General features: G+C 42.0%; 1 protein-coding gene across 1 annotated transcript in view; it reads left to right on the plus strand.

Moving 5' to 3' along the window:
• The window catches only part of SNTB1 (syntrophin beta 1), a 118,490-nt gene that overhangs the window by 46,952 nt on the left and 46,985 nt on the right, over positions 1-24,553 (plus strand). The window contains exon 2 of the mRNA XM_064442165.1: positions 12,796-13,012. Within this exon, the coding sequence (XP_064298235.1) occupies positions 12,796-13,012 (217 nt within the window). The remainder of the gene's footprint in view (positions 1-12,795; positions 13,013-24,553) is intronic.

Genomic DNA, 24,553 nt, shown 5'->3' on the forward strand with positions numbered 1-24,553 from the left:
TTATAGCCCCACCTATTCACATCTTCAGCTTTGACCATTGGACCTGAGCTAATTCTCATTGAAGATGAACCCAGTGACTTTGGCAGAAGTTGTAAGTGGTCCTGAAGTCAGAAGCTCTTCGAGGCAGAAATTGTTCTTTTCTTTTTTTTCTCTGTGTCCATCTGTGCTGCTGTTAAAAAAAAAAAGAACTGATATCATCTGATTGTGCTCTCTGCAAGTAGCAAGAGAGACCTGCCCTTGAACTAAATAAAGCAAACAAACCTCAAGCAGATAGTTGTGTATCCCCAAGCCTCTGTAAAGCATAGATGATCTGGATGGGAAAGCTGTGCTTTCAGCTCCTCTTTTCAAAGGTACACTGGAGCATAAAGAAAACCAGTTATGCTAATGGCGAGCACACACATACACCATCCTTTGCTTTCAGTCTGCCTTGCAAGGTTGTTTGCTTTTGGAACAGAATTACTCTCAGGACTTACAGGACAGTCATATAGAGAGGATTTTTCCCATTTTGTGGGAACTGACTGGAACGTGTAAGGCCAAGCCAGCAAGTGTGAGGTTCAGCAGAGCTGCAGTTTATCTGCACACATACGGAGGACTTGTCTTTGCATTACATGTGTCTCAAGACCAGTCCCCCTGTCCATACAGGCTCTGGTGGGCATCCTTAACTGGCTAGGTGCTCCCAGTTGCTTCAAACAAACTGTTTTTTATATATGTCTACAGCTAGAGCAATAGCTATGTCTATCTATCCATCTATCAGCAGAATTCAAGGAATGACTCCAGTACAAAAACCTGTTATGCCTGAGATGGTGCTGAAAGTTAAACTTTCCTGATGGAGTCCCTGCATGGGAAGCAGCAGCGATAACACAGGGAAAATCCTTGCCTCTATTAATTACAAATGCATCCTAGCAACTGTGTCACTCTACTCATATTTCCCTTTCCTTCCTCATGTTTTTCCACTGTTTTTTGCAAACAGCACCTGCTACTGCTGTCTCTGTTACAGAGGAATACAATGCAACTGTAACAACACTGGGAGATACATGCATGATTTTTACCACAGGCTCTTCTGCCTGCTTATTTCCTTGTCATGTCCCTATTGTCTCTTAACTTGTACTTGATTTCTAAGCTCCTTGGGAGGGGAGCGTTTTGTTCTGTGTTTGCACAGCATCTGAGGCTGTCATGCGCCAGTTCTTTGCTAATCTTGGTAAGTGCTTCAGTAGTACAAATGGCAAATAAATTTGAGATACAAACAAATTAGCATTCTTCTCACTGATTAAACAAACAGCTTTCTCTGTGATCATTTGAAACGGAGTTGCAGTTCATTACAGCCCTTTGAAGCTCAGCTGGGAATTGCCAGTTTCTTTTTCAGACTCTGTTATCAGCCTCCCCTACTAGTTGACTAAAAAGTACTTGGCAGGCAGTTTGCAGACTCTGAAAAACAATAGGTTGTACTATTTTAACCTGGCTTTGACCTAACCTGGAACAGTCAAAACTGGCATTTGGCATAGTGAAGAAATGTGTTGTGATGAGTCAACTGCACTTGCTGTTCAGTAGCTGCTGAGAGCAACCTGTGTCTCTCTTGTCCTATGGAGGTGTGGGGGAATCCACGCTGGCCCCAGCATTGGCATGGTACTAGGCAAGTGTTAGTAATTCTCTGTAATAGGGCCTGAATGAAGCAGGGAATTACTTTGCCCTTAAATTGAAGATTAATGTGATTTTTTCTGGGACAGAAATCATTGCTTGTTTTCTGGAAGGATAAAGTGTCCACTGAAACAGGATTATATTTACATTATTATTGCAGGGCCATCTGTGAAATAGGCTTTCTGTACTAAAGAGCCATGACCCCTCACAGAGTTATCTTTTAAGCTGCATGCTAAACCCACAGGGGCTTATGGCTCAAAGCTAATGGGGATTTAACTTCTTACTGAAAGGAATTTGAAGCCTAACCCTATTTAGATGCTCTTTGCTCTCATTGATTAAACACCCAGTCCGCTGCAAGGAACCTAATGGAATCATAACTATATGAATTTTCCATCTGACAAAGTGGATGCTGGGGGACACTGTGCAATATTTATTAGAAAAGGAGTTTGACCTTAAAAGGGCATTTTAAATCAAAATGTCAATTTAAAGTACTATTTTGTTTGCAGAGAAAGAAATGAATTTGAGTGAGAATGTATTTTTTCAGAGCACAAAACAATTTCACAGAAAAAAAAATTAGCTTCTGTATTGTGATCTTTAGGCTTTTTATGAGTATTTTCACTGCTTCCCTTGTTCTCTGTATCCACTAATTCATTTCTGAGATCCCATCTGCAGAATAGTTCTAAATGATGCTATTTAAAACAATAAACCTGCCAAAAAAAAAAAAATCTTTTCACCCCAAATAGCATTATGCACTGGAGTTCCAGGAGGACCATATTCCATTAAGGATCATTACCTTTTTTTTAAGATACAGTAACTACAGCATCTCAGAGATGAGAACAGAAGAACTGTCATCTGCATAGAACTGCACAAGATGCCATGGTCCTGTGGCAGCACTGGTGGGTTTCAGTCCTGGTTTCTTTGAGTGCTGCAATTCTGAGAATTTCCTGTGTTTGAAGTGCTGAGTGCTTTCTGAATACCTTTTAGCTGGTGCTAATGACTAGTGTGCTTATTCTTTAACTGTTGTAGTTTCTTTTTAGGGTTTTGGTGGTTTATTCCTAGAGAATACCTGTAATCCCTGGGAGGAAAGAGCTCCATTCAAATGGAAGCCAAGGACTGAGGCAGAGTATGTGGCTTAATATTTCATTGCCCTCTTTTTATAGACCTCACTAGACATACAGTCCTGCTGCTTTTTCTTCTTGAAATCAAAGGAGTGGTGTGACGTGGGGTCTCCTCTCCCTTCTAGTGCTTCAGCAAGCAATCTGTCTGCTTCAGGTGGTTTTCTCCTAGCCTGTAGACCAGCAAGGAGGTAGGTGTGGAGCAAAACTTCATTCCAGGTCTGCCACTTGCCTGCTAGGTCATCTTGCATGTCGTCAGGTGGAGAAGAGGCATTCTGAGACTGTACTTAGGCTTCAGAACCAGGCAACAGTGGTATTGAGGTATCATTACGCCACACTGAAATAAATAAGAATACAGTTTCTACATTATGTCTACCTCTCATCAAAAACTCATCCCAGTTCCCAATGATAGATTTAGGGACCTCCTTAGATTTGTGTTTCCTTTTTTTTTTTTTCTTAATTATATAGAAGTCTAAAAGACTTTCTTACGTCTTGTTAGAGAAGCCATTGTGCTTCTCCAATTGAATTGTGATGGCGTGGCAGCACAGCGATGGTGGTGCTTGATGGAGAGGAGTGATTTTTGTGGGATGGCAGTGTAGAACTGACTGGATGCTTCTCCAATTTTACCTAACTCTGTTATTCCCAGTTTAAATGAGAAAGGGTGAGAGAGGTAGGCAGGCACACAGGCGCTCACAGGATTTTGCAGTCCAAGTTGCTGAACTTCAGAAGTATTCATATTGTGTTTATCTATATATCTATGTATCTGTCTGTATATACATACATATATTCATATAGATATAAGTATTTATAATCACTGGCACTTGAGTGTCCTGGATATGACCATTGGTCTCTCCTGTTGGAAAGATTGCAAATTAAAGGATTCCCAACAATAAGGACTTGTATGGTGATCTGATGCCTTTCGATGGATAGCCCAGCCACAGGAGATATGGCAAGTTATTAGGTGAATGAGTGCCTTGAGTTTGTTCATTTTTAAAGCTCTTGATGCTGTCCAGTGAAGAATGAAGGCAATGAACTTTGGAATTTTGGAAGTGATTGCAGCCCTGCTCTTCAAAATAAATCCTGGGGATCTTGCAAGGTCTTCACGGTCTTCCCGTAGGGAGAAGACCTTAGGCACTGTGCATCCAGTTTTCACTGGCAATGGGATCCCTTTGGGTTGTTTAAAAATGAACAGTCATAAAGGGGTAGAAATTAAGTTTAGTGCTGAGAACTCTGTCACTGACTTACTGCATGACTTTGAGGAAGGCATTTTAACTTGACTGTGTCAGTTTAGCCATCTGTAAAACAGGTACAGTCATACACAGCATAATAATTTCCCTCAGTGAGTGCCATTTTCAGTCTATCCTGTTCTACTTAATGATTTGTGTGACTGCTGAAATAACAGCATGCTCTAAAACCATAATGCCCTTATGTATTTTTCACATAATCACTAGTGGTTGAAATATTTGTTCTGACACTTGAGATTACTCATGTAAATAGAAAAATTATAGCATGCTGGCGATGCCAGACACCTTGAGTTCCATCTGAGCATGTGGGTGATTGGAGAGGGATCTATAAATACTAACAGAGAGAAGAGAATACTCAACAAGCATGAGCAGCACATGAGAAATTCTGAATAAACTTATTCCTGAGATTTAGATAAAAGATTTTAAAATGCAATATGTCAGTATTGGGTAGGAGATGCTCCTTAGGAATCTGAGTACTGCAAGTCCACTGGAGAAATTTATTTTGCTCAATTTCCCTGCTTTATGTGAAGCCACATTTTTCTGTTGTACTTTGAGTAGTGTTAAAAGGAGTACGATGACCTAGTCCTAATATGTGACCAAACCCTCTTCTTTTTATTTTTTAACTTATGAAGCATTCTGCCTTGGAGACAACCAGAAACTCCAGTTTGATTATCAATGAGTGACTCACGGGTCCCACAATGCTTTTACTCAAAATGTGACTGCTAATTTCCGTGTTCAGCCCCCAAATTGCCTGTTTCAGATGTTTTCCACTTCCATTATGAAGGATTTGCACAGTTCTAATTGCAGAGTTCATAATGTCACATAACAATGTAGCAAATGAGCTGTGACACATTTTACATAAAAATGTAGTAAGTTATATAGCTCCTGCTTGCAGGTTTTGACAGTGGTCTTTTTTAATTTTTAGTTTATTAGACAAAGGACACTTGTGCAATGTAGCTGCTCCCTGTTCTCCACTGAGTAGTGTTTCTTTTGAGTACAAGCTCTTCAAGATACTGCCAGGTCTCCTTCTAGATCGAGTCAAAGCACTTTCTTTTTAACCAAACATTGTCCTTCTGGGGATTACAGAATATTTACAAGCTAAAATTTGTGTTTCAGATTATGAAGAGATAGATACGTCTGCATTTATTTTGAGGAAGTGTGTAACATTTTTGGAAGACAGATGAATCGGTTATGGGACCTCGCCACTAGAATTCATGCATTTATAATTAGTGACATATCAAAAACCAGAACTCAATACATCCAACTTATTGAAACAGAAACTATGAAATTTAAAATAAACTAAATCACCTGAAGGAAACTAAGACATTCAGTGGAGTAGGTATGAGTAATGGAAGTTATAATGGGAAGTGTTGAGGAACATCAACTGTAAAGAGTCTGTCTTTAGTTTATTATTAATTTGCCAGTTTGAAATTTTTGTATACCAGATTACAAACAAGCTGTGACTGCTTTTGGTCACTCCATCGGCTCCAGTGCTGGTAAGCGTCACATATTTAGAGCTCTGAACCAAGCCAGTGATCCAGTCTCAGGTTTCATTGTGATTCTGTGTGACAGAAGTTTGTGTTTGTTTAGTTTCTTTAATCTATTTTGAACAGAAACATGAAATTCTCACCCTGGCATTGAAACTAGTCCTGCTTCTTTGACCATGGTGCCATTAGCCTCAAACGTGGACTTCATTACTAGAATCCGGTAATGGAACTCACAAAGGAGCTGAAAGGGGATGGTTAGCAGTGACCAGCTCCAAGTGACAGCAGGGAGAAGTGTGTGGGAAATGCTGAGGGCAAGCGAAGCTTTCAGGCTGTCTAATACAGACTGGAGAAGAGTAGGTTGTGTGTTTTGCTTGTGCTTGCTCTATGTGGAGTACAAAGCTGTGGCTTCACTGAGGAATGAAAATGGATTAATATTTACTAGGTTTTGCAGTTGGCAAAATTGGTATGCTGCATGTGATCAGAAACGTTTAGTCTTCACTTCCTAGAAGCATTTGCGCTAAGGAAACTCAGAGTTGGGAGAAGTGTTTACTAAAGGGGAAAATCAGGCCTGGGGAATCAGTGGCTGAATCAGCCCACATCATAAACAGTGTCTGAGGAAAAGAAACTGAGGAAGAGTAACTCTCTGAAGAATTGTTGTTGTTACTCAGAACTATAGGATGGCCTGGAAGTATAATCTCCAGCACCCCAAGTGCTGAAATCAGAGTGGAAAAGGGAAGAGGTGTAGGTGGGAAGGAGAAGGCATCCACAGGGGCTACCAGTGGTTCCTGCCAAAGACTCGCTGCTGAGTTTCCTCCTACAGTTTCTTGACTTCTAAGACATCTTTGGTGGTGAGTTATGTTTTTTGAGACCTGCTATGGATAAGACAGTGTGGCTGGTCACTGTGCCCTATTCAGGTTATCAGAACCACGAGGTTTCACAGACTGCACCGTTGCATGGCTTCCTGAGAGCAGCCTGTTTTCTCCCATTTGATTGGGGGCCTGGACATGCTGATATCTCAGTCTGCTGTCTGGAGCACAAGTCTCTTTACCTCATTGACAAAGAAATTCCCTTAACTATGCAAAATTGCTGATTGCAAGGTGCTTTGAACAGGAACTGCCTTCATTTTTTTTGGTCCAAGTATGTGACAGTGCTTCAGCACTGCTTAACATTGCTCTACCTTTTCATAGAAGCAGCTGCTAATTTAAAGGAACACAGCGAAGCATTCTTTATATTTTTAAAACGCAATTGTTTATCTTTTTCACCCAGCCTGTTTGTAGCTCACTGAAAGCTTGTAGCCCAATTTCAGCCTGGTTGCTTACCAGCAGCCTTTTGGCACCAATTGCTAATGACTTTTCTTCAGGTAAACTTTATCTTAAAGGCATGTTTGTCTCCTGATGTTTCTCTTTCAAAACACTCATTCATTTCTTACAAATAAAAACTGTAATAAGTGCATACGTTGAATGTATTTTAAAAAGCATTTTTAAAACCTTACAATTTAGGTCCAAGCCTGTCTCTTTACAGGATGAAGCAACATAGACTAAATTCAGCTGAATTAATTTAAAAACAGCAGAAAATGGTAAATTTAACTTAATCTCACTACAGTGGGAGAAATGGCCAAAGCGTAAAGGGGATTTGTATTCTCACAAGGTGATTATTTTAACTAATTTGTACCATTTCCCAGATGTAGAGATCTGAGGCTCTTGGCAGATCAGGAGGTTTACTATTAAAAATCCCTTTCAGCGCAGGGGAAAGCAGATGATGTTAATGGATGTTACTTATCTGAACGTAGTAACAGATGTTTCTGTTGGAAATGGAGTGGAAACACTCACAAGCAGGGCTGTTGACTGGTTTTTGGTTTATGCCCACATTAAAGGTGTTGAAAGGGTCATGCAACACAGCTTCATAGATGATCTGATTCATAAACTCTTTTTTTTCAAGTATTTGGGTTTCAGGTTTGATGAAGGCACCAGCAGCTGGACAGATTCTTATCTCATTTATATACATGCATCTTCACTGCAGGGCATACGGTTTTCATAATTTTAGTGGAAATTTGATCTCTAATGTAAAACCTAGCAGGCAAATTCTCTAGCATGATGTTGAATTAATTTTAATGCAGTAGACCTTTCTCCAGCTCTGTTAACCTCAGTTCCATTGACAATAGTGTAAAATGCTCTGCATTTATGTTGGGTTTGCTTGGGAACATATAAATTTTATGGCATGACTTCTCCTTTCAGTTACAACTACCTTTGAAACCAGTTGGGGCATTTTGGTTTGTGTCTTACCAAAACTGCTAGACTGCAAATTCTGTGTTTAGATGTTTCATCAAGTAAAACGACACAACTGTGCTGAGTGATTGACTTGCTTGGCTGATCTGCCCTTCTGAAGGCCACATACCTGCAGTGATTACTTCTACGTTTTGCTACCATCCACTTTTTTTTTTTCCCTTGGGACAGTATCACTTCAGCAGCTGTTAGATGGCTCTGAGTTGTTAACTTGGACTTGTAGTGATGCTAGCTATAACATCAGAAGTGTTTGTCTTAATTTGTTTCCTGCTTTTGGGGTGGGAACTGTGTACCTGCAGGTTGGGCCTCCTCTAGTTCTGCATTAGCAGCTCTTCTCAAACTAACCAAGAATGATTTTTGCAAGAAGTTTTTGTATGCCATGCTGCCTGCAATACCCTTGCAGATGGCCCAGTGTACTTGCTTCAGCACAGATGAGTCAAAACAGCCTCTTCATACCAAATAAGCTAATAAAAGCAATTGATCTTATCATGTTCAATTTGTGGGCTTCAGTGACTCCAAAGGTTGGTCCCTATGTGCAGTCTTAAAATGTTTTAAGTATGGTGGAGGACTTGCCTAGCTCCATTTCTCTGGGCCATCTTTCACCCTGGCAGAAACCAGACCAGATGAAAATGGATTTATGGGGACTTTGGAAAACCTATCTTTTTTGGGTATAGGTATCAGTAACATTAGTACATCCTTTGAAAACAGCCTCAAGACATTTCTGGGTGGTGTTTTCTACTTACCTTTGGTAGCTGTCTCTGAGTACTTAAGAGAAAATGAATGCATAAAGAGGAGACTATGCTTTCCCCGTGCAAAGGGGAATTCCTTGACATCTTTCTTCGAGCAGATTTGGGCATGTTGTTCCTTTTGCTTTAATATTGTAAACCTATGCATCCTGTCCTCATTCCTATAGTAACGAAAGAGCTTTGCTTGTGAGTGCTGGCTTCTCGTCAGTGGTCTTTGTCTTCCCTCCTAGAAAACAGTTTGAATGTGTCAGAAGAGTCCCAGTTCCTCAGAACTGCATCTGGCCAAGAACCCGACCAAGTTGGTCTGTACTGTTTCTCTCATTAAAAGCCAGCTTCTTTCCCCCAAAAAAGCCAAAGCTGTCTGTGAACAGCAACAAAGGATTCATTGTGGAGATTTGGGACTTGGCAGAAATGCATATAAATGAAGTGCTTTTTTGGAAGCTACATAGCCTGTCTTGCAGATCAAAAAATAAATGCAGAGTGTTTCAGTGTGTATCAGTGGATTAATTCATTTGATTGCCACTTCCCTTCCTCTTCTCTTTGTGGGGTGGGGCCCTCCAGAGATTGCAATTTTAATAGCTTGACCGCAGTTTCCAATTAGTAGTGCACCAAAAGGGCATGGATCATTAATTAGTACTGAATATAAGGATCTCTGTGGTTGAGCTATAGCATCAAATGGATAAGTTTAGACAACTCTCAACTGAAATTACAGTCTATCAGTAAATTGAATTATAATAATGAAACCATTAGAATTTTTTCTCAGTCCCTGCACGTTGGTTTCTGTGTTTGCAGAGTACATTCTGGTGTTGTTAAAAATGTAACATTTTAATATAAATAGATATTTATTATTTTTATATATATTAGACGTATGTATCTATACTGAAGGCATATATATTTATGCCTATAGAATAGTTATACATAATTCAGAGTTGTTATACAATAGCATGCCTTATATAATTTTATTCATTCTTTTGGGGTTTTAATCTATTAGATAGTTTCATTGGCAATGTATAAAAACAGTGTTCTCTATAGTCGCTTTCTTTTTCAGCTGGTACCTGGATTTGTGCTACTGTATCCAAAGGGAAATCTAGCTCTTGAGTGTAATGGTCTGAAAACAGAATATTATCCACATTATTACTTTAATGTCCAATAGCCTGTATCATATTGTTTCTGGTTTTAAAACTTGATGATGGAAGTAAATTGTATAACTTCAGTTATACATTAACATTGCTGCATTCAAGATTCTCAGATAGTGCAGTATGGAATAGGAATTTGCCTATAATACATCCTGGTATCAACTTGTTTTCTACTAGGTGGATTAAGAACTGGTTAATGGACAGACTGCAAAATATAGACACGTGTAGGGTCACCATGATTTGCTCTGTGTGCAGTAAGGTTACCGGTGCCATGGTATAAAACAGAGTGTTTTGCAGTATTTGCATCTAGAGTTTAGAGGTAAACAGGAAATAATTGCTGATAAAACTTATGAATCATCTTAACAGCATGTGCCTTATTTCAGCTAGATTCCTAAACTGGACTTTGGTTATAGACATGTAATTATGGATGTTGATGGGGCAAATGGAAAACAGTGGCTCTGAAATTTAAATAATACAAAAAAATTATATAAATGGATCAAGTTCTGCCACCTGTTCCACTCCCATATTCCATTTGTGCATTTATATGTATGCATTTGGGGGCTTTTAAAAGACGAAACACATTTGAATATACAAGAGCCATAAAGTCTGGTTTGTAAAACCCAGCAGAATTCAGTGATGAATCTAGAGTCGTGCTTGTATTTAGTGGAAAGTAGGAAATAATTAATAGAAAACAAATATAGTAGAGAATTTTTTTCCCTTTATTTTTTAATTCTCCTGTAGAATTCTGTAGGATTGTGGTGTTCAGCAGTTTACCAGTATATTAATGGGTCTTTAGTCATATAAGTCTCTGGGGCTGAGCAACCATCTCCTGCTGAGACTTAGTAGAAACTAGTTGGCTGGGAGTTCAGAAGTTGGCAGGGGTTTTCACAGGACATTTTTACTCAAGGTAATTTTCTTGGCTTTTGCTGTGTTTGAGACTCAGTTTGTGGAAAGAAGGTTGTGTTTCTGCTCTCTCCTCCTGTTCCTGCTTCCTCTTTCACAGGAGTTTCTGAAACAGTGCAGCTGCCTGCCATGAATTCACTGGTGTGTCGCATGGAAACTTGGTTCTTGGCACATGGAAGGGACGGCTCTTTTCTTCTGCACCCGTCTCTGAGGAATTAAATTCACATTCTGTGTTCCTGCTTAGGCTTAAAGCCAAATTTTTCACTTCAGTTTCCTTCCTTTCCCTGACCCTCTCTCCTTTCCTTAATGAAAAGGTGCTGAGGTTGAATGCATATAGCTGCAGCTGAAAAAGGATGAAAACAGCAGAGATGAAATAGCTGCACTGTTGAAACCTGGACCTTTATTTAGCATCACATTTGCTGGCATGTCACTGTACAGAGCTCAGAAGCTGGCTGGATTACTTTTTTCAACAGATTAATTGATAATCTCTAATTTTAAAGGGAATAAATTTTTGTTTGCAGTCAAATATGATTTTTCAGCTTCAGCTGTTCCTCCCATCTAAGTGAATGTCAAAGTCATGTTCATTCAGTGTAAACAGGAATAGATTCACCACATCTGTATGTGTTCAGTCTCTCTCCCAAAGGCTATGAGTACATCCAAACTGAGGTGTGCACTAAAACCAGTATCTGTATGGCACTGACTAAAACTGCTTATTTTCAGCAAAAAATTCCATGTAAAATACCTAAACACAGAAGTCCTTAATATGGAGATTAACAGATTTTTTAAAAAGGAGAGAGCGAGCAATGGCAAGATGTGCACTAAGGTGTTTTAGAGGAAAGATGGCAATAGACGCTTACAGAGCCTGGACATGCACATGTATCTCTCTTGGTAAAGCTGTTATGAAGTGCCTTGAAAACAGTGCTGCTGAAATTACCCACCATATCTATGGTTTTGACAGAAGCACCATTGTTCTTTTCCATTCCTCTGAATACTTCCCTTGTTTTCACTTGAACTTCAAAACTTCAGTCTGCTTTCCCTAATTTAACCTCCTTCACCACAATGCCCTTTTGTAATTTACCAATCTTTTTGTTATACACTCATTCCCAGCTTCTTCAGCTGAGCTAGCACGATGATCTGCACCATTTCCTTGAAATCTTCTCTCACAGCATTTTAATAACTTCCCCAAATAAGTTCACAGTGCTCCTGCCCTTTTGGTTCGTGTCATTGCTGTTTGAGTCCTGGGTACAATCAAGTGGCAATAGCCAGTTAGACAGCCACAGCTGTGTACATTGGATATATACATTTAACTAGGGTGCTTAAATGTGAGGTCTTTTCTTGGTCAGTTTTCTTGCTTAGTCAGATTTGTAAAGGAGGAGCCTGTGGCTGGCGGATTTGCAAAGTACGTGAAAAGCAAGAGCAGAAGTGATCTTGAACTGCCAAAAGAATTCGAAACAGGGAAAATGTTGCAATATTTGCCTACATAAAGAGGGGAATATGAAGTATGGGTGTAAAAAGGGTATTGATTTTTGTACACATTAAGTTCATTTAGGAATCCTATATTCAGTTTTCCTATCCATACTGGAAAAAAGCATTGGAAAGGGCTGAGAGGAGATATAATCTCCTCTCTCCACTCTCATGAAAGTCTCGAACTCAATTATATTTCCCCAAGAGAAGGCTATGAGGTGAATTGGTTTTTGTTTACTCCATATATGTATGTAAAAGTAGATCAGCTAAAACTGCCTCCCAGCAAGCAGAAATAGCTGTTGAGATCAGTGGCCGGACACTGGCAAGCGTGGACCAGAAGCGAGATGTGAGTTCGCAGCACTGGGAATATCACTGGAACATTTTAGACAGGGCAATAATAGATTTGCTGTCCCTTGGTTGAATGTCTGTCTTAAAAACCTCCTTATACCTCAGCCACCTTGTGGCTTCTGTACACAGGAATTGCTGCGTGAGGACTTACAGCCTGTCTAGTAGAGCTTGCACGGTTCTCCTGGCCTTACACTAGCTATATGTTCTTATTTCGCCTATTCTGTTCTTTTCCCTTGTTTTACTCATTGCACCATACTGAGATGGGCAGCAGTGATATCTCCATCTTCTGTACTTGCACAGCTTCCAATGTCATGATGCTGGATTAGTAGAAATAATAAACAGCGCTGAGGGTTGGTAACAGTTCAAAGAACTCGCATGGGATGCAACTACTGAATACCCATTTATTTATTGCTTTCCTTTTTTTTTTTCTCGTAGTGAAATACATGAGAGAAGCAACCCCCTATGTGAAGAAAGGCTCTCCTGTTTCAGAAATCGGGTGGGAGACACCTCCCCCTGAATCTCCCCGCTTGGGTTGTGCCTCTGCTGACCCCCTGTCGCAGCTTTCGCTCTCCATCCACAGAGACAAGAAAACAATACCACTCAAGATGTGCTACGTGACGCGCAACATGACGGTGTCAGACCCTGAAAACAGGTCAGTGGGAGATTTGCCCGGGGCTGGGATTTTACCTTCGTGTCGAATGGTTGTTGACCTTTTCAGCATTGGGGTTGGTGACGAGGCGCTGGTGATGGGCTCTGGCCACACACAGCAACCCAGTGAGGGGCAAGTGAGCACTGGTTTGGGAAGGGTGGCTGGCACTGTCTGAGCCGTGTGGTGCTGGGTTCAGCTTTTGGGATGTTCTAAAGAAACTCTTCACTGTGGTAATCCAACATTTTTATTAGAAATAGAATCACAGGGGTTTGTTTTCACCCTGATTAAGTGTCTGCTTTTGAAGGAAGAAACACCGTACATGCTAACTGGTTACATGTTCTGGGCTGGCTTAATGTAATTCCACTAAATTGCGTTTTCGTTTCTTTTTTAATGACTTATTTTAAGAATGGCCTGTTTTGTCCATTGAGTTCTGGGCATTAAAGTCAAGAATAGGAGAAAAGTTCCGCTTACAAGGCATTAAGGGGGAATTTCTGTGACTTCTTGTTTTTTTTTTTTTCATAACGTTAAAAATAGGATTAGCTTTTAACAGCCCTTATTTATAACATATGTGGAACAGCTGCACCACATCAGCACACTCTCTGATCCGTGCTCTAACAGCTGCTAATGAAAAGGGACCAGTCAAGTCAGTACTACAGACTGATTCTTCCATCCAAATAATGGGCTTTTTGTTTTTCTGCAATGTGCTGGCTTACCCAGAAGCTGGGTGGAATGCCTTTGATTCTCAGCACTTACATATAGGCATGAATAAAAGTTACATCTTCATTTGTAGAGAAGGTTAAAGAGAAGAGGAGAGAGCAGAAGGGGTTTCGGGGAGGATGGGTTCCCCTGTAATCTTGTGCACTGCAGTTCAGAAACTTCATCAGTATCTGTGTAATTTTCCTTCTTTCTTTTTCACATTTGTCTGACCTTTTTTTAAGGGTTCCCCTGCCCTGCCCCCTGCTTTATTATTTAGTATTGCTTTACTTTGCTTCTGCTCCACATCTCACCGAGTGGTTACCACTGTAGTCACTGATAAGTGATCACTACAGAAGTGCAACTTGGTTATTGATATGGGCCACTTTTTTCACATGTATCTGGGTAGTTTAAGATGTTGAGGTTTGACAGCTGTATCACTAGCCTGAGTGTTTGTGGTTCTCTGTCATGGAGTGTGTTTTAAAAATACCCATGCAGGCTGCATTATTTTAATTGGTACAATGTAACGATGCTTTGTGCGTGTTGGCTTCATCCTTTCAGCATTTTTCCCTTCTTTTTTTGACCATATCGTAGTTCTCAGCTTCTGTCACTCTCCTGGTCATCGGTTTTGTTTGAAGGCCCGAAGGACTGATTCAGAAGGACGCACACTCACTGCTCATTATATTTCTGTGATGGAACTAACTTTTTTTTGAAATGTGCTACAAATGTGTGTGCTCTTAGGTGTTACTAGGAAGTAACGCGTGGGAGTCATATTGCTTATTATCATGGTTTTCATTTTGTGTTACTGTCATTTCCTGTGGAAAGAGTGACTTTTGACTTTTACTATAGTCCAACACAGTGCAGTTCACAGTCGAAGCTGGATTTTTCCATCCAAGCTCACAGTACCCCACCATCATGCTAGCTGCAGTGTAATAGTAGCATCCCATTGATTTGGGTCTTTACCAGTTTCAGGTTTTTTAACAGTTCTGAATCCTGGAACTGGTGTTTCCCAGTAGAAATGCTTTTACAATGCAACAACCACTTCCCACTAGAATATATCCCAAGATAGTAATCTGATTCCACAAAATTAATTTGATCTTCATTCACAGCAGAGCCCAAACCATGTCCTTACATGCTTATGACACTTCTCTTTTATAACCCAGTGACCTGACACACATAGATCTTATAACTGATGGTGTCACTTTGCTGGATGGCTTTACAAGAGCACTGCTGGCAGGCTGCCAAAGCATATGCTGGCCATAAAAAGGCTCCTTTGGACAACAGCTCAGCTAATTGTCTTCTAAGACCAAGCATGGACGTATAAAACATGAGTTTTCCAGTGCAGATGTTTCTCCAGTGCAGGCTGGAGATCATGTCACAGCGGCTTTGTGGCACCAGGTGTAACTGGTTTGACATTCAGCATGAGAAGATACCTATGTTAAAGGACCCAGGAGAAAATACCTGCTTGTTGGCATTGAATCATCTCCAGTTCTTAGAAGGCTGGGGTGAAATGTGGGTTGAATGGGCACAGAGGAAGTTACATGTCTGGTTTTCCCACTAGAGCTGGTAGCATAGGATTTCTGCTTCTTGAAGACTGGCCCCAATTAAGAAATTCCTAAGTCTGTGGCTACCCTCAGATAGTTTGATAAGATTGTTACTTTGGAGCAGGAATGAAGTTTAGTGCTTTTAGAGCCAGCAGTTCTCAGGTGCCGTCTCCACCTAACCTACCTGTGGATTCACTCTGATGGAGGTAGGGAATTGTCTTCCCTGTTACCTGATTAAAAAAAGCTGTAAGATACTAAGGAGACAATCCTTAATAATGCCAAAGCCTCAGTTTGTAGAAAAATATTTTTTAATAGTACAAACATGGCAACAGGAGAAAAGATGCAGAGCATCTTAGTGGCATCTTTGTCATTCTCCTCTGGACACAGGGGATATTGTTATACTTTAGGCTGGAAGAAACTAGATTAAAATGATTACCACTTAAATCTGTCACTTGCCTGCTTTTTAACTGGTAAGTGTCCTTCTTGGTGGCAGTGCTAGAGGTTCATGTCAGGCCTGACAGGGGAGCATCTCCTCCCAGTGAAGGGACATGTGGGAATGGTCACAGCTGTTAATACCAGTAAGAAGTAAATCTTACTGCAGTGCAAAAAGGTTTTCATCAATTTCTGGTGATGATATTAAGGAATAGGAGAAAAAAAAGGAAATAGGTCTCTGAGGTGAAATTTGTTATGCTGGTGCTTTTAAAGTCTTGGGTACAAAGGTACTTCCTTGTGCAACATAGGAGACTTGTGTGAGGCGGGCTTTAAACTGAAGGACTTAGGGGGCAGTGTCCAAAGCGGCAATGCTAATGCCATCACATCCAACGGGGAAATAAGCCAGGCCAACCAGAGCAGTGACAAAGGTGCCTTAGCTGCCTCACAAGATGACAATCAGTAGACCAGCCACCTCAAGGGTGTGCATGACTATATTGGATCCTTGTGCACCCCTCCAGGGAAACCTGCTTGCTCAGTTACCTCTCTGAAATGCCTGTACACCAACGCACGCAGCATGGGGAATAAACAGGAGAATCTGTGTGCAGTTGCAGGGCCATGAACTGATTGCAATTACAGAGACACGGTGGGATAGCTCGCATGACTGGAATGCTGTCATGGATGGCTACGTACTTTTTAGGAAAGACAGACCAGCAAGGTGAGGTGAGGGAGTTGCTCTTTATGTGAGGGAGCAACTGGAATGTATCGAGATCTGCCCAGGGGTGGCGGAAGAACGATCCAAGAGCATATGGGTAAAAATCAAGGGGCAGGCAAACATGGGTGACACTGTTGTGGGTGTTTGCTACAGGCCACCTGAGCAGGAAGAGAGGGCGATGAGGCCTTCTACAGACAGCTGGAAGTAGCCTCACAATCACAGGCCCTGCTTCTCATAGGGGACTTCAACCACCCTGATATTTGCTGGAAAAGCAACATGTGAGGTGCGCACAATCCAGGAGGTTCCTGCAGAGCATTGAGGATAACTTTTTGACACAGGTGGTGGAGAAGCCAACAAGCAAGATGTGCAGCTGGTCCTTATACTAACAAAGAAGGTCTAGTTGAGGATGTGAGGGTTGGGGGTAGCTTTGGCTGCAGTGACCATGAGATGGTGGAGTTCGGGATCATGCGTGGTAGAAGCAGGGCGACAGGTAGGATTACAACCATGCACTTTCCCTTGGTTGAGGAGGACTGGGTTAGAGATCACTTAGGCCAACTGGATCCTCGCAAATCCATGGGCCCTGATGGGATGCACCCATGAGTACTGAAGGAGCTGGTGGATGCTGTTGACAAGCCACTCTCCATCATCTTTGAAAGGACATGGAGGACAGGAGAGGTGTCCCAGGACTGGAGGAAAGCAAATGCCACTCCAATCTTCAAAACGGGCAAGGAGGAGGACCTGGGAAACTATAGGCCAGTCAGCCTCACCTCCATCCCTGGAAAGGTTATGGAGCAGTTCATCCTGAAGGTCATCTCCAGGCATGTAGAGGACAAGAAGGTTATCAGAAACAGTCAACATGGATTCACCAAGGGAGATCATGCTTGACCAACTTGATAGCCTTCTATGAAGGCATGACTGGCTGGGTCGATGAAGGGAGAGCAGTGGATGTTGTTTATCTTGACTTCAGTGAGGCATTTGACACTGCCTTGCATAACATCCTCATAGGTAAGCTAAGGAAGTGTGGATTAGATGAGTGGACAGTGAGGTGGACAGAGAACTGGCTGAATGGCAGAGCTCAGAGGGTTGTGATCAACAGAGCAGAGTCTGGTTGGAGGCCTGTAACTAGCAGTGTTCCCCAGGGGTCTGTGCTGGGTCCAGTCCTGTTCAACGTATTCATCGATGACCTGGACAAAGGGACAGAGTGTAACCTCAGCAAGTTCGCTGATGATACCAAGCTGATACACCAGCAGGCTGTGCTGCCATCCAACGAGACTTGGACAGGCTGGAAAGCTGGGCCAAGGGGAACCTGATGAAATTCAACAAAAGCAAGTGCAAGGTCCTGCACGTGGGGAGAAAAAAACCCATGCACCAGTACATGCTGGGGGTTGAACTACGGGAAAGCGACTCCACTGAGAAGGATGTGGGAGTGCTGGTGGAGAACAAGTTGACCATGAGCCAGCAATGTGCCCTTGTGGCCAGGAAGGCCAGCAGTATCCTGGGGTGCATTAAAAGCAGTGTGGCCAGCAGGTCAAGGGAGGTTATCCCCCCCTCTGCTCCACCCTAGTGAGACCACATGTGGATTACTGCATCCACTTCTGGGCTCCCCAGTTTAAGAAAGACAGAGACCTACTGGAGAGAGTCCAGCAGAGAGCTACGAAGATGATCAGGGGACTGGAGCATCTCCCTTTTGAGGAAAGGCTGAGACATCTGGGTTTGTTTAGCCTTGGGAAAAGAAGACTGAGGGGGATCTTATAAATGCTTATAAATATCTGAAGGGTGGGTGTCAAAAGAATGGGTCCAGGCTCTTTTCAGTGATGCACAACAACAGGACAAGGGGCAATGGGCACAAACAGGAACACAGGAATTTCCACCTGAATATGAGGAAAACCTTATTTCCTTTGAGGGTGACAGAGCAGTGGAACAGGCTGCCCAGAGAGATTGTGGAGTCTCCTTCCCTGGAAATATTCAAAACCTACTGTACACGTTCTTGTGCCCCCTGCTCTGGGTGTGCCTGCTCGAGCAGGGGGGTTGGATGAGATGATCTCCAGAGGTCCCTTCCAAACCCTGCCATTCTGTGATTCTGTGAGACACAACATTGCCTGTAGGAATGAGGCCATGCTAAGCAGACTAAAAATGTTTTTTCTTCTGCTTTTGAAATCACTTCATTCAGCCAAACCCAGGAAGTGTGGGTCTGATCCTGCCAGCACTTAGTGTGCACAGGTCACATTTTTCCAGTGCCCAAAGCAGTGTGATCCTTACAGGGAATTTCAGCACAGATCCAGTCTTAAGTATCAAGTTACTTGTTGGCAGGATTTGGTTCTCTAATGGGAAAGGTTTGCTTTGGTTTTGAAACTGAGAAAAATGAACCAAGGACACATTCCCAGCAAGGTGGTGCCAGCTGCATGCAGTGGCATCACTGTAGCAAGTACAGGTGCAGTTCATAGACTTCACACTGAGGACAGGAGAGGCAGAGAAACAGATTAGGAACCTTTCTTATCTGTTGTTCATTTCATGGTTGGACTGAGAATTAGGATCAGAAGATAAAATTCAGCAGGTACATTTTAAAAGTGATAGAAGAACTTTGCTGGAATGCCTTCATCCTGGGCTCTGCACACTGAGCTGCGGCTGGGAATTAGCTGAGCTTCCACAGATGACAGGGAGGTGCAAGACAGTCTGAGACCTGCTTATTTCAAAGGCAGCTATAGACTTTAGCTGCTTCATTGCTTAGGTTTTGGTTTTTTTTTGCATTGGGAAGTACTGATTCACTGGATGAAGTATTTGCAAGATTTATTGCAAAGTTGTTGCTCTCCAAATTGATTCCTTTTGCACACGTTCTTTTTTAAAATATTTTCTTATATTATTTAATATGTTAGTAATGCATGGCAACAGGGTCAGTGAGATTTAAGATTTTAAATTGTAATTGGTGTTTAAGCATGTAATTTCGGTAATCTATGTAAGCATGAAATAGCCCTGTGTAATTCTGGAATGAAATTTCAAAATCTTAAATATAAAACAAATTCTGGCAAATTTGGATATATTTGCTTTTGTTGCAATAAGGCATGAAAACAAAATTTGAATCTTCTTTAAAATAAAAACTGAGGTCCAACCAGGTTTAATATGACATAGTAAAAACAGTCCTTGTGCCAAAAAACTTGAGCCGTGAATGCTGATAATAAACGTAAGTTAGCAGAAGAGTGTGAAGATGTAATAGAACTACTAGCATCTTGTCAGGGAGTTGTGACATTAGTATAGGACAGCACTATCCAAAAATTGACTTCCTGAAAGTTTTTCTGATGCATTTTCATCTGTGAGGCTGGTTGATTATTTATATAGGTGATGTCTGGAGTACTAGTAGAAACTCCACACTTTTACTGCCTTAGCAGTAAAACTGTGCGAAAGATGACTGTGTGTACTTTGGGACCTGCCAGCACTCCTGGTTTCACTGCTGATGGAAAGCACAACTGTTTTTCTTTAAAAGCACTCCAGGACTTGACGTGTTCAGACTTGACATTAGGAAGCATTTCTGTACTGAGAGGGTGGTCAGCACTGGAACAGGCTTCCTAGAGAGGTGGTCAGTGCCCCAAGCCTGTCAGTGTTTGACAGGCATTTGGACAATGCTCTTAATAACATGCTTTAACTTTTGGTCAGCCCTGAAGTGGTCAGGCAGTTGGACCTGATGATCGTTATAGGTCCCTTCCAACTGAAATTGTCTTCTCTTCTCTTCTCTTCTCTTCTCTTCTCTTCTCTTCTCTTCTCTTCTCTTCTCTTCTCTTCTCTTCTCTTCTCTTCTCTTCTCTTCTCTTCTCTTCTCTTCTCTTCTCTTCTCTTCTCTTCTCTTCTCTTCTCTTCTCTTCTCTTCTCTTCTCTCCTCTCCTCTTCTCTTCTCTTCCTTTTCTTTTCCTTTTTTTTCCTTGGAATGACAGACATTTAGCTCCTGCACCTCTTCAAGCTCATGCTGGTATAATTTAAGGGTGACCAAGGGGGCAGGGAGGTAAGTGCAGAAGAGTCTGGATGTCCTGTTGATGAAACCACGGGCTGGCTCATGCCTCCACCCAGCCTGTTTCCTGCTTGGTAAACAGGACCATACTTGGATGTTGCCAGGCATGAGCAGCCACTGGTATGCAAAGGAAAGGTTGGATTCTTCTCAAAGAGCATCATGATTTAGGTGTGCAGTTTTGGAGCCCAGTTTTTTTCCCAGCTCATGCAGGAGAGGATCCCCAGAGTCATGCACCTGGTGTCGGGCTTGCAGAGGGCAGGGCACTGCCACGGGGAGTGAACATAGTACTGAGAATGAGTTAAAGCTGCTCTTGTAGAGCAGAGGTCCCATTTATCCTGTGCTTTGTCTCTTGCCTCTTAAGCGGTAGTGTGATAACACTGAGCTCAGCTGATGACACCAGCTACTGGTAGAAGCATGGATGGGGTGAGGTGCTGGCAAAGGCTGAGCCCTGGATGCAGGACTAAGGAGGTGATGGACCATCCGTTACCATGCTGGCACTGCTACAGCACGCTGGAGCTGTGTCAGCCCTGGGTGGACACCAGCAGTGGGGCTTCCTGGGGACTCTGAAATCTTCCCTTCTTAATGGACAGTACAGATTTAGCAGGACTAGCCTCTGGTTTAGGAAACCTGGGTCTTTTTTCTGTTACCATGTGTTGTAGGTGGGCAAAAGAAAGAGAAAGGACTTACGTATGCATGGGGGATAGATCGAGCAAAGGTAAAGTTACTATAATGGGCGCATTACCAGCATAAAAAATCCTCTCCATACCTCCCCAAGGAATTTGTGCCTTGCTCCTCATGCTGTTATTGAGCTGCATTCCTGCTGTAGATAAAATCTCTGTGAAATGGAGAGACTTTACTTAATTCACAGTGCTCTTGTGAGCTATAGCTTGAGACCCTTGGATGAAAGGCATATAGCACTTAATTATCATTATTAGTACAGACATGTTTTGCTATTTGAATATCAATAAGTCCTTTAAGAAGTCATTGAGCCTGCTAGAGTCAAAGTCCTGATTTATATCAAGAATTCTTGTTACTGTTTTTCTTTTTTCCTGGTGGGCTGTGTTTATTATCTGTTTAGATTACTGTTAAACTAGGGAAGAAATCAACAACCCAACATTAAAGTAAAGCAACTTGAAAGGATGTAATTCAAATCCAGAAAAGAACAAAGATTACGATAATCAGGGTGAAACTCTGGTTGAGTCTCCCCTCACCCTTAAACTACCTTGTTGTGCTAGGCTATTGCAGTGTGTGTGGTGTGTTATAGAAGGATGTTCCACCACTGTGAAGCCCTTTACATCCTTGCCCACAGAGAGTAGTGAATTTAAGATCAAGGTGAACGTGGGTTTTTAACCTTAGCTCCAAACTATTTCACTGTTATGGATCCAAATCTTCCTTCTGTGTAAAGTTGGATGTTTCTTGTTGTGTTCTTTTTTATTTATAGTACTGTAACCGCTAATCTGCCCCCCAAATATGCTGTTTACTGGAAGGGATGAACAAGTAGGTGGCACTTAGGATTTATATACTGTTCTTTCTTTTCAAGCTGGGAGAAGTTAGGTGATTTAGCTAAAAAGGCATTTACAACATCCCCTTCAATGTCCTGAGGCTAGAAGAGGGATGAAGTTGGGGTGTGGGGGAGAGGAGTGGAGTGGTGGGATGGATGAATGGCTGGGTGATGGGGAAGGCCTCCTCTTCCTCCTTAATACATTAACATATCCTAAGAGTTGCATAGCTGTGGGACCCTCCTTGGTAGCTAGGGTCAATGCATTCAGGGCTAGGGGTATCAGATGAGAGACCCTAAGACTGCATTTCTTCTCATGTAACAAAATTTTGAGGCAAATCATTAACTACTAGAGCTAATAATTGGTTCAGCCTGGGCTGTCTGACAGTCCTCTGTCATCTAAACCATCTGCTTTTTGGGCAGCTTTGCAATTGCTGGTGCATTTTGGAAGCTGCACTCATCTGTCTTGCTAAGGGGCAGTTTTCTAACCCTGTAGGAGCGGGAGCTCTGAAGCATCTAGGCAGAAAGGGTAAATTTTTTATTTTGGGGTTTGTTTTTTTTTTTCATTTTTAGGAATAGGTATTTTCCATCATTTGCAAAACTCTGCACCAGCCAAATAGGTCACCGGTTTTGCTCTTGGTCATACCAACTTGTATCGTAACCTCAGTTTCTTCTCAGCCTTCTTGGAAGGTCAGTGAGATCAGATACCTCTGTAGGACTGTCCCTTCTGTAGAGAGGAGCATTTTACTCTCTTTCAAGTTGAATCACCAGCTAAGCTTTTTGGAAGAAAAATAACCCCACCAAACAACTCAAAGGCCATTTTCTGCAGAGGAACCTCAAGGGTATTCATTTACACAAACACATCAACAAACTAGGTTGAACTTTGGATGTTCATTTACTTTTATTTACTATAGGTTTAAGTTATTCTGTTAAATCATGCTAAAATAGCTTTCTAATGTCCTGAGAACCTGCCGTACTATCTGGGTGACAGTTTGAGAAGTGAATTGCTGGGGGAGTGTGCCAGGATTTGGGGACAGTAGAAACCACTGAGTTTTTCTGCAGCGTATTTGAGATACCAGTGTCGAACTGGATAGTTATGTCATGGTGTGACTGACCTTCAGTCTGTGCAGGGCCTGGTGAATCTGGGAATAGTCATGTCTCATTTTCTTGAAAAACAAGAATTCACCTGATGTAATGACACGAGGCTTTCTCCCCTCCCCATTCTTCTGGGCCAGACATACGAGCTCCTGGTGTCCTTCCCAACTCCAGCACAGATGAAATGGGACTGGGCAAAGCTCCTGCATGTGTTACTCAAAAAATGTTTCTGTGCATGCATGCCGATATGTGAGTGTAACTAAGATTTTGTGTATGTATATGTGTCTATGTGTGAACAGGACTGACCGTGACCTGACAGGAATAAAATGTGTCACAGTGAGTGGGTGTCAAGGAAGGATGTGCGTGATGTGGAGGTGGCAGTAACTGAAGTTGGCAGAATGCTATTAGCTGGATTTTTGATTAACAAACTTTTAACCAAAGCCTTTCTTTCTGCAAAAATACTTAAATAACGAGTTAATGGAGAAAAAGAAGATATGCTTGTGGGGTTTTGTGTTGTATTTTGGGTTTTTTTTCAGCCACTGCTTCAGTTAGGGGAGTTTTGAAAACGTCAATGAGTTTTTATTTTTCTAGCCAGCTTCAGCTATAGAAGATTGAGCCGAGGAATAGAAATAAGAGCAAAGGAACTGGAACCGAATCAGGGGAGGGGGAACAAGAAGAAACTGCCTTGAGAAATGCATGGAAGGAAGGGAGGAGAACAAATTAAGAAAAGGTGATGGAGAAAGAAGCCAACCAACAAGGCGAAGCAATGAACCAAGAGAGGGGACACTACAGCAGACTTAGTGAATATTTTTGCAAAAAAAGAGAAAGCTCTGATGAAATGGAGAAAGAGAAAGGCTCCAAGAAATGTGTCACAGACTAAAGGGAAAGGAAGAGCAGTGTCAGTGCTGCAGGGCAGGACAGAGGAGGGCAAACAGTTCATCACGTTTTGTGTGTGTCCGTATGTTAAGGTATGTAAGTGCTGACATGCAAACTGCCACTAAATAATGTTGGAAAGCAATTTTAACACCTCTGAGATCTGCCAAACAAAGAAAGTTGATATGCAAGGGTTTCAGTTTCCTGCCGTGCTACTTGTCCCCGCAGTCTTCACGTTATGGCTTAGAGCCAGTGACAACCTCGAGACCCTTTTTCCTGCCTGGCGGTTGTGCTGTGCTCAGTGCTGGGCTTTCCATCCCTTATCAGTGGGTCTGCAAATTGGATTTCAGCCTTACAGCTCTGATCTGGCCTGACCTGCCGTTAATCAATGAGCAGGATTTTCAACTGGTGTATTTGAAGTTGCTCTCTCCTGCACCTTCTGTAGTCACTTGTATGGCACCAAATTGCAAATTACAGCCCCAGCAGGAGCCTCGGGTGATGGCCTCCCAGCATAGGTGCCCCAGCTCAGTGTTGGTAGGTGCTGAGGCTGGGTTTTAGTGCTTAAGTTGTATGCACAGATATTGCTATTTTAATATGCTGTTGTCACTTCCAGCTTTCACATGTGTTTCTGGTGATGGAAATTCCTGTTTTCCTGTAGTAGGAATTGGAGAGTTTTGCCAAAGTTATTTCTTCGCATTAC

Source organism: Phalacrocorax carbo, chromosome 2 (genome assembly GCF_963921805.1).
Source record: "Phalacrocorax carbo chromosome 2, bPhaCar2.1, whole genome shotgun sequence".
NCBI lineage: Eukaryota > Metazoa > Chordata > Aves > Suliformes > Phalacrocoracidae > Phalacrocorax > Phalacrocorax carbo.